General features: G+C 38.8%; 1 protein-coding gene across 1 annotated transcript; it reads left to right on the forward strand.

The window, feature by feature from the left end:
• Positions 1-934: 934 nt before the first annotated feature.
• arl6ip1 (ARL6 interacting reticulophagy regulator 1) lies at positions 935-8557 on the forward strand. Its single transcript, XM_028600626.1, has 6 exons — positions 935-1110; positions 1931-2064; positions 4239-4358; positions 6244-6361; positions 6877-6961; positions 7940-8557. Exons 1-6 carry the CDS (start codon positions 1075-1077, stop codon positions 8056-8058), a joined length of 612 nt encoding a protein of 203 aa, XP_028456427.1. The 5' UTR covers positions 935-1074; the 3' UTR covers positions 8059-8557.
• Positions 8558-10416: the final 1859 nt, after the last annotated feature.

Genomic DNA, 10416 nt, shown 5'->3' on the forward strand with positions numbered 1-10416 from the left:
ATCAGATAAGAAATTCTGTGACTTCTTGAAAAATGGTCTACCTCTGTTAAAGTAATTTATGTTGCACATAATTCCTGTAATTGTTTTGTCATTATTGTTAAGTAGCTATACGTCCATACTCCACTGCAGTCTTGAGTCAACAAGAAATATGAATCTGAAATCAAACTGGATTTATATAAAAGGTCTTACAAGTAGGCTATATTTTTATTTGGCATCCAAGATAGTTTTTTTTGTTTGAATTAATTACAATAAACGTACAATATAAAACACATTTACACACATAGAGTCAGAGTGTCATTTTCTTTTTCTACAGGCAAGAAACAACATAGATAGTAAAGTTTTGTTAATATGACTTTTCCCAAGTAAAACAAAAGACTAAATTACAAATAATATGCCATTATCTACCATGTTGTGATCATAAAGCAAAACATAGAAAAGGTTTAATTGTTTATATAACAGTGTCAGAGTAAATGTGAAATAGTTCTGCTGCCATTAATCAATTTTTCAAGCTTCATGCCATTGTATTTAGTTGAAAAAGCAGACCAAAAATGCTTCCATGAGCTATGTGATCAGAAGTCGTAGCATACTAATCATGGACTATTATCTCTGTACATTGATTGCACATAATTAGAAAAAACAATTAGTATTGTTGGAGGGAGCAAGAAACGACTGGTCTCTGTAAATGTTGTGATGATAGAAGTTGAACTTGAACTATCATTTATCATATTCTATTCTATATTTATTTTCCTTGACTTTTGCAGTAGGCCTACTTGCTTTTTGATTTCTTCTTACTACGTTTATTGTTATGCACCTTAATCTTGGCAATATTATTTATATTAATATTAACCTAATTCTGATTGTTATAACGAATACAAAACTACACTTCCCAGAATGCCATCGCCTGATTTTGACGCACATTTTGATATAAATACATCCTGCCAGAGTTTGACCGTTAGTGTGTCACCAAAGCCAGTAAAGGAGGTGTGCTTGCTGCTGCAGTGCGGGGTCGTTTTCCTACTAAACCTAGCTAACGAAATTCACAATAGAAACCTAACCGACGGTGGTTCAGTAACGATGGCTGACGGAGACAACAAAAGCGCAAATATCCTAGTGAGTATTATATTAAGCGTTCTGTCTGCTCTGGGTGTGTTTAACAGTAAGGTTAACATTAACGGCTAATCTGGTGGTGTCCACGCAGCCGACGATGGCCCTTATTTGTAGATTTGTTTAATCATCGTGAACTTTGCACCGCCAAGTAGCAGAGCAATCCAACTAGCGAGTTAAAGCTAATCCGACTATCCGTTATGCCGCTACTTTGTGACAGCTCTCTGCAGCTAGCTAGCTAATGTCAGTTAGCTGGCTATTTAGTTAACGCTAGCTAGCGTTACTACGCCTTTCAGTTAGCTAGCGTCAGTAGAGACTATTCCCTTTGTAACATTGCTATCGACTGCTAACGCTAATTTAAAAGCTTGAAATCGAGTTATGACATTTTACCTCGGCGTATCTTGATAAACGTGTGGTTAGCGCTAGTCAATTCCCCTTTATCCATTGAGGAAATACTGCACAGTCATATCAAGTTAGTAGGAAATGCCGTTATCGTGTTCTTGCTTATCGACACAGGCCCTCACACCCTCGATTTTGGACTTTAATCAGTTGTAATTATTTTAAATTCAAAATACATTGCATTGTTTCAAACATTACCAGCTAGTTTCCACAAACACCTATGAACAATATTGCAGAATAAAACTATTTGCATTTTTATAATTTTACATTAGGGCTCAAGTTGCATGGCCCAGGGGAGACTACTGTCCTTCTTTTAGATCTATCCCTGGTCACTATAATCATGCTCATATTATGGAAATGTTAAGTTTCAAGAACAGACTCCTCAGTAATGTGGTTGTTTTTGTAACTTGTATAATGTTGTGTTCAGGCTCAGGAAACGGCCCAACTGGAGGAGCAGCTGCAGGGCTGGGGTGAGGTGATCCTGGCCGGGGATCGCGTTGTGCGCTGGGAGAAACCTTGGTTCCCTGGAGCCCTGATGGCTGCCACCACCGTGCTCTTTCTGTGAGTCTATTTTACCCTGTGCTGCATCACAGGGTTACACACACAGCTGGGCACATAGTTTGCATTGCACACATTTCCTTCTGCTCAGCGTCAAGACCGATTTCTAACAAGAATTATCTACACTAACTCAGCTGCTCTGGTTCAGAATGTAATTGCAGGCGGAGTGTCCTAAAATGTTCCCATGTTTTTTTTGAAATGCAAAGCCTGAAGAAGGATCAATGTAGATTATACCAGATTTTCCTAAAATGAGCTCAGTTTATAACATTCTTTGGTTAGTCAGAATAGTTATTTAATAACGTTCTACCTAAATAATCCATACTAGAATGCTATGGGACTGTCTTTTTGCTAAAACTTCATTCATTTCTTTAGGTTACTTAATGCACACACCCTTCAGGGCTCGACATTAAGGCTTGTCCGGGACAAGTGGATTTTTTTTGTAGGACAAGTGGAAGAGAAATTTACTTGCCCCACTGGATAAGTTAAAACTCAAACAAAATACCATGTTACTAAACGTTATGTGCCACTCATTTTGTCTGTTACAGAATTGAAACAAATACATATTTTACCCCACAATCCCGGGCAGCGGGTCTGCGGGCCGCTTACGTTAGACCCAGCCCGCTGTTCAGCTCATTCTCTGTAAGCGAAGCACCATGAAAGCACGGCGAGCTAGCCGGTGTCAGTTGGCTAACATGAGCTTGTTAACTCCACCTTAACGTTACCTCCTCGCCACATCGTTCACAGAAAACAAGCTGAAAACCGATGTCACTCGTGGCGATAGCAATGTGCTTTGTGTGGATGAAGCATTATACGTTATGTGCCCCTCATTCAGTTTGTTACAGATTTGACTTTACCGATTTGAAACAAATACATTAACTAACGTTAGACCCAGCAGCAGCAGGTGAGCGGACCGCTGACGTTAGACCCAGCCCACTGTTAGCTCATTCTCTGTAAGCGATACAGCATGAAAGCACCGCGGAACCAGCAAGCCAGGCAGCCGGTGTTAGTTGGCTAACGTTAGCATGCTAACTCTGCTTTATCGTTTCGCCGTCCCCACATCGTTCACAGAAAACGAGCCGAATAAAGCTGTCACTCGTGGCGATAGAAGTGTGCTTTGTGCGGATGAAGCATGAAGTTAATTTGACTCTTGACGTGCTCCGCTACTCGCTGCTCCGCTACTTATTGTAAAACCTCAGCTCTGCGACTTGACGGATTAAATGTCAGGTAATAATCAACTGTAAAATAGCTACACCTTTTTAAAGGATCCCTTGGTAACTTTCTGCCGGGTAGAAAGTGAAATTGTAGAAAAAAAAAAAAAAAACCGTTATGTCTACAAAATTATTTTAGATATAGTATAAGTTCAAGTCAATATTGAATTAGTATCTCAATATATTGATTCAGTATCTCGGAATATAAACAAATAATATCAAAGTAATGAGAAACTATAAAATATTGACTTAATCTCAATATATTGGCTTAGTATTGTAATATATTGACTTAGTAACTCAACATATTGGTTCAGTATCTCAATATATTGACTTAGTAACTCTGAATATTGACTAAGAATCTCAAAGCAATGAGAACATTTAAAATATTGACTTACAATCTCAATATATTGACTCAATATCTCAATATATTGACATAGTAATGTAGAATATTGACTAGGAATCTGAAAGTAATGAGAAACTTTAAAATATTCACTTAGATTCTCAATATATTAACTTCTGCACACCAGCGTGCAAAGTATAACTTTGTATTATGAGTCTGGAGATCCTTTTTTCTTGTTGAAGGGGAAATCTATTCTTGGGACACGTTTTGTTTCTACTGTTTAAACTGAATTTTATTAATGTTGATAGAGTTTGGATGCTTTCAACGGTTTGTTCAAATTCTGCATTAGCAAAACACAATGTATAAAATGATAAATCTTTACCCGGACAAGTGACTTTTGTGCATGAAGTGAAATGTAAATGTACTTGTCCGAAGGACTAGTGCCTCAAGTTAATGTCAAGCCCTTTTTTTTTTTTTTTTTTTATTTTTTTTTTTTTTTCTTTTCCCCCAGGACTGAACAACTAATAATTCCTGCATGGATGATACAAAATGCTTGTTATTCCATTGAGAGCACTTGAAATGAAATTGTTTCTTAACTGTGACAAACTGCTTTTGTCTTCCTCCTCCAGGCTGATTTACTACCTGGACCCATCAGTGCTGACTGGGCTCTCCTGCGCTGTCATGTTGCTCTGCCTAGCAGACTACCTGGTACCCACACTCGCACCCAGAGTCTTCGGCTCTAATAAGTGGTGAGAGCATGAGGATGAAAGTCAAATTGCTGGGAAAACAATTAAATGGGTTCTATCTATCTACACACCTACACCTGGCTGGACAAATTCACCACTCACTGGGATGTCATTGTTTTTCTGTGTCTAATTTCAAAAATGGAAATCATGGCAACTGTCGCTAAATAAATTTAAGGTGTAATATGGGCTGTAAATACTGCTTGTGTGAGAGGCACATCCTCATCTGAATAACTTATTCTAGCAGCTGCATCCAATCCTATCTGCATGGATAGGAAAACAGACAATCCACAAGAACAACTTTTTTTTTTTTTTTTTTTTTTTTTTTTTTTTTTTTTTTAAAAGAGCATGTAGACAAATCATAGCAGAAGTTATCTCTATATCTTAAGTTCGGTCTAGCCAACACTAATTTACAGAAGAGCATGCATTTGATGCAACGGTGACAAGGAAAAACTTTAACAGGCAGAAACCTCTAGCAGAACCTGAGCCATTTCACTTTGAAGTTCTCTCTTTTTACCTTTACCGAATATGACCGTCTGAATCTTGTCCTACATGGTGTATGACCATTTAATGGCATTTTGACATTACACAGATCTTACCGAACGGCCCCTTGACTCAGCTGTGTGTATTTGATGGTGAGAACCAGACACCAGGACAGGATAGAGTAACCGCTTGCAGTTGGCGCAGTGTGTTGGATGTCTGTCCTCCACCAGACACCTTCAATCTCGCAATATATAACCCTGGATCAGCAGAGCACGACCTGTACCCTTTTACACTGCTGCACATTCCATAGGCAGAGGCAGCAGACATGTTGGGTCAGTTTGGTACTGGAGTGCATTATTTGGATAAGTGGTGAAGAGATGTCAGGGTGTTTACATGCTACACGTTATATTCAGTGGTTTCTGAGAAGGTTAAAAGCACCAGCCTTTTGTCAGGAGTTTAATTATAGGGGAAATTAACTAAACTATCTGTAGAGTCTGATTCTTTGTGCACATGCTGTGCAGCTCAGGCTGCTGCTGAGCCTGCAGCTTCACAAGGCAGCAGAGTCTGCCAGATAGCAGAAGAATGTCTGTGACGGCCGGTTAAACAGGGCTATCAAAGTATGGTCACGGTCCCGGTTTGGCTCCCTGACAACAGGGACGGAAATAGGGGACGATGGCTAAGCAGAAAATGAAGGCCTCTTTTCCCAGCTGCCCTCCTTCCCTCCATACTCAAGCCCTTCTCTCGCTCTTGCCAGTGTTAATCCCTATAGGCTTACATCACTATATAATATACAAGCACAGGATGTTTTCTGGCCCTTCGTATCAGGACTAGTGGTTCAATCAAATCTTTGGCTCTAGTAAAACGGTGAAAAATGGCCGTAAATTTCCCAGAGCCAATGTCTAATTTTCTAAATGGCCTGTGTTCAAGCAATTGGCCAAAACTCCAAAATGAGCAGTTAAATATAACAAAAGACTAAGAAAGCCAACAAATATTCACAATTGGGGTCAGAACCAGAAAAGAAACTTATCAAAATAGATTCTTTTTTTTGTTATCCAAGGGAGATTACCCCTGGTAAACAATCTGATTTAAACAAAGGATTCAGGCAACACTAACTCTACAGTCACCGTGAATGAGGGAGTCGTTGCAAATGTTCACTATGATACTTTTTCTCTATCAAAGAGCTATTGGCAAGTGAAAATAGCTGTCGTGATGTGAGAAACCACAATGACTTTATCAGCTTCCTCTTGATGACCAGAAAAGGAGGTGTTGTTGGTGACTATTTGTCTGCTTTTATTGAACAAAAACTCTGCCAGGATACTGTTTAGTCTTGTTTGTGTGTGTGTGTTTTTTTTTTTTTTTTTTTTTTTTTTAAATCCCATCCTTGTCCTCTATCTCTCCTTGTGCACAGGACGACCGAGCAGCAGCAGCGTTTCCACGAGATCTGCGGTAACCTGGTGAAGACCCAGCGTCGGATCGTGGGCTGGTGGAAGCGTCTCTGCGCCCTCAAGGAGGAGAAGCCCAAAATGGTAAATAACAATACTAAAGTTTAATCTGACGCTCTCCCACCCACACACACAATCTGTCACTAAAAGTTGGCCATTACATACTGTAGACGTCAGCCTAAAAGCTGTCTGCAGTGCTGCATGAACTGCAGTAAATGGAGCCTTCCTATCTGTATCTTACAATGGTGAGCTTTCTCTGTGCTCCAGATAAAAATATCCTCAGCTGATTTGGCTTTGCTGCTCCACTTAGCAAACCTCCAACTGGGTTACAGACTGTGATAATAGCCGTGTTTTTCACAGCATGCTTGAACCCCGTTAGACACGCTGTTAAATCACATTCTGTAATTCAATGACACCTTTTTGTTTTCTTCAAAATGACAGCGTATGTTCTGATGCTAAAACAAAATTAAGTTATGTTGCAGTACATGTAAATGACTCTTTAAAGTCATTACATAATGCTCTGGGTGCAGTCAGGATGCAGTTTAAGTAGCTGAACTGCTGTTGGTTGAAATGTAATGTGACCTCTCTGTTCTCCACAGTACTTTGCCTCAGTGATCGGCAGCTTGCTGGTAGTGGCCTGGATCGGACAGCAGGTGCACAACCTCTTCCTCACCTACCTGATTGGTGAGTATTTACAACATGCCTGAACTGCTTTTTTTTTTTTTTTTTTTTTATTAAATCCTGTGTCAGTCACCTTGTCTTCTGCATTGGCATTATTACAAATGTATAAATAACACAGATCCATTTTAATGCAGGTATAGTAAAGTCTGACAGTTGAGTAACTGGATGTATTCATGCACTTTAGTTGGAGGCGAGATGTGAGGCCTGACCTTAGATCTAAATTGCCAATTTAGTGAGAGAACAAAACTGGAATCAGGGGCTACATTTAATTCCCTAAAGTGTGTCTGTCGGTCCTTTTTAGGCAACCGACAGTAATGGTATTATTAAATTATTGGTTTTCTTTTCTTAAAGGAATATGCCATTTTTGTATCAGTGCATGCATTGTCTTAGTCCGGTGCTGCTAGCTTAGTGTAATGAATGGAATAATTGGTTGCCATAGTTGGCTTCCTTCTAACGAGACTTCTCCAGTTCACAAAAGGATGAAATTGGTCAAATGTTTTTGCTTTGTAAAACCATAGAGTATGTGTTATATAAATGCCATGATGAAATTCAAAGTGTAAATATACGCAATGTATGTCGAAAGCCTGTGGAGCTCCGCGGGCTGCCGATATCTCTGTGCCCGAGTAGCACTGCTTTGGCTGTAGCCAACTTCCACCAATATAGTCCCAAGTTGATATCTGCATAGGAAATCGTCTAGTCTTAATCTACATTGGTATTTTTACTCGTGAATACGCAGGCCACAAGAAGTAATTAGGTTTTGTTTTTGTTGTTGTTGGGTCACTTTTACTCACGTCATGCTAAACTCCAACAAAGGATTCCATTCATTACACTAAGCTAGTGGCAGTTGGCGCGTCCACATGATCAATACTATCGTGCACCACGATCAATACAAATATGAATTTGGGGGAGAGATCAGACTGCCAATACAACTCTTTTTAGCAGCTTTTCATATATATTTTATTTTTACTTTTTCTTCTGCAGTGAACTTCCTGCTGCTGCTGCCTGGCCTGAACCAGCACGGTGTCATCACAAAGTACGCATCCATGGCCAAGAGGGAGATCAACAAACTGCTCAAACAGAAGGAGAAGAAGAACGAGTAGACGGAAGTGTGAAGAGGAAATCTCTGAAAGATGAACCATGACAAAATGGAGGGGGAAGGAAGTTGATTGAAGAAAAGAGAGCAAAAAAGTAAAGAAAAAAAAAGCGCCTCCTGGTCTCTGCCACAGAGCAAGACACCCCTTTTTCACACATTGGATAAGTTTAATTTCTCTTCCATTTGATGTTCGAATCTCACATCACCCACTAGTTTATTTTTTTATTTTGAATTTATCTGCCATGCATGCAGCCACCACGTGAAGGTTATCTGATATGTCACTTGTTAATACACAGCACTGAAAGGCTCAACAACACCCACGCTCCCCTGCCCCATACACAAATTCAAAACCTTCCTTCTGTTCAGGTGTGCTTCATTTTAAGATGTCAGTAATGCTTTTAAGCCATTCCCTCTACTTAGACAAAGTGACTACTGAGCAGTTTTTGTAGCATTACTGCATCCTTTTAACCTCAAGATTCCTCACAGTATTGTTTTTTTATTTTTCCCAGGACAGGTCATGTACATTAACTTTTTTTTTTTTTTTTTTTTTATTCTGCTTTGGTTGTATTTAAAAATGATGCAGAAAACTGGATTTAAAGCTGAGCTTGTCAGGAGTGCAACTTTCTTGATACAAGCCTACTGCTGCTAGCTGGACTCTGCTCTATTAGCTCTTCTATAAAACCCCAGTGTGTTAATGGTGTGGGGTGTCTGTGTAAATAGGCCTATCACTTTGTCCCTGTCAGTTTTCCTTTTTCTTTGTTCTTTGTGTTCTGTCCTTCTCAATCGTATTGTTTCTGGTTTGATTACTGGCTTTAAAGTAATTTCTTTTTTTTTTTTTTTCTTTTTGGCGTTCTTCATGAAAACGAATAAAGTGTGATTTAAATGAAGTTTCAGTGGCCTTTTTGTGTTTCTTGGTTTAAAGCTGATTTGTGTATTAGCAGCTGCATCTTCATAGCTTTCATTGCCATAACTGGCCTGAATGTTTTGTATGGAAATTTGGCCTGGCCTCAGTTATAGTGATGGAAAAAATCAAAGTGATGCTCAAACTTAAACATTTTCCAGACCCTGCAGTCTCTTCAGGACTTCAGTGTCTTTCGGCTCTTGTTTTGGCCACAATAGGATGTGTTTTTGGCAAAAAACTCACTATATATCTGTATATACACGTGTGTGTGTGTGTGTGTGTGTGTGTGTGTATATGTATATATATTGTGTGTGTGCATTCATTTAGCAACTGAAGTGACCAATATTTTCCTCAGGAGCTGGTAGACCAAAAGAATATGGACACAGACTCTTAATGAATCATGTTGAAAAATGTGTGTGGAAATCTTGACCTGGCTGATACAGAAAATGGAGAAAACTTACAAATTAAAATATCACTCCTTGGATGAAAGGGCCTTCTAGGCAAGCTGTAAACAGGATAGAGACTTTATATTATACCTGTGTTTTCTTTTTTTTTTTTTTTTCCATAATGCAAATGCATTAATTTGCTTGTCCAAGCTGAGTAAGAACCAACTGACAAATGTGTGAGAAGTGGAAATCTGGGCCCAAACTGAGGACCTTTTGATTTTTAGATCATAAAATATTTTAGATTAAAAAAATATAAAATATTCCTAAAACCACTGGCTGGGGACTTTTCACATTTTGATTATTTATCTACAAAACACAAATCCAATCGATAACCTGTTAAGTGACAACACTTCTAACATAGTCTCAAAATGCTAAAAGACAAACTACATTATTAAAAATTAAACAATATATTCTTAAAAAATTACTAGCCCAGGTATAACCTGTCACCCTACTCCATAAATAAGACACCCCAGCAACAGCAGACTGTACAGACGCGTTGACTGTTTCTCAATGCATTAAAGTACAACAATATTCAAAACAAATTAAGGATATGTGTACTAGTTTTATGGGGTTGTCTACTTTTTGTGCTTGTCCACAGACTTAGTCCAATCATTCTCTAATTGCTTCTCTTTTCCTCCCTCAGACGGAGACTTAAAATGTCTTATTTTCTTATCTGACTATGAAACTCTATGTTGTTTCCCTCTAAGGCTGTCCCCAGTGTTCATAACAAGTTCTTAGAGGAAGATGTCTGGTGACATGCCAAACTAAACACACTGTAATCTGAAGCAAGTCTGACATACACACCCTGCAGTTAAAATGTATTACAAATGATCAGGTTGTCATGGATATCCATTGAGTTGTATTACAGAAGAGAAATCATCTCATTTATGGAAGTCAGACAATCAAGGAATAATGAGCCACTATTACTTCCATTACAATGTTCATCCTTTAAGTAAAACATCATCAAACCAGACAGAAGTCACGGAAATGCCAGGATCATATATTTAATGTTGGAGTG

This window comes from Perca flavescens, chromosome 15, assembly GCF_004354835.1.
Source record: "Perca flavescens isolate YP-PL-M2 chromosome 15, PFLA_1.0, whole genome shotgun sequence".
In the NCBI taxonomy this organism is placed as follows: domain Eukaryota; kingdom Metazoa; phylum Chordata; class Actinopteri; order Perciformes; family Percidae; genus Perca; species Perca flavescens.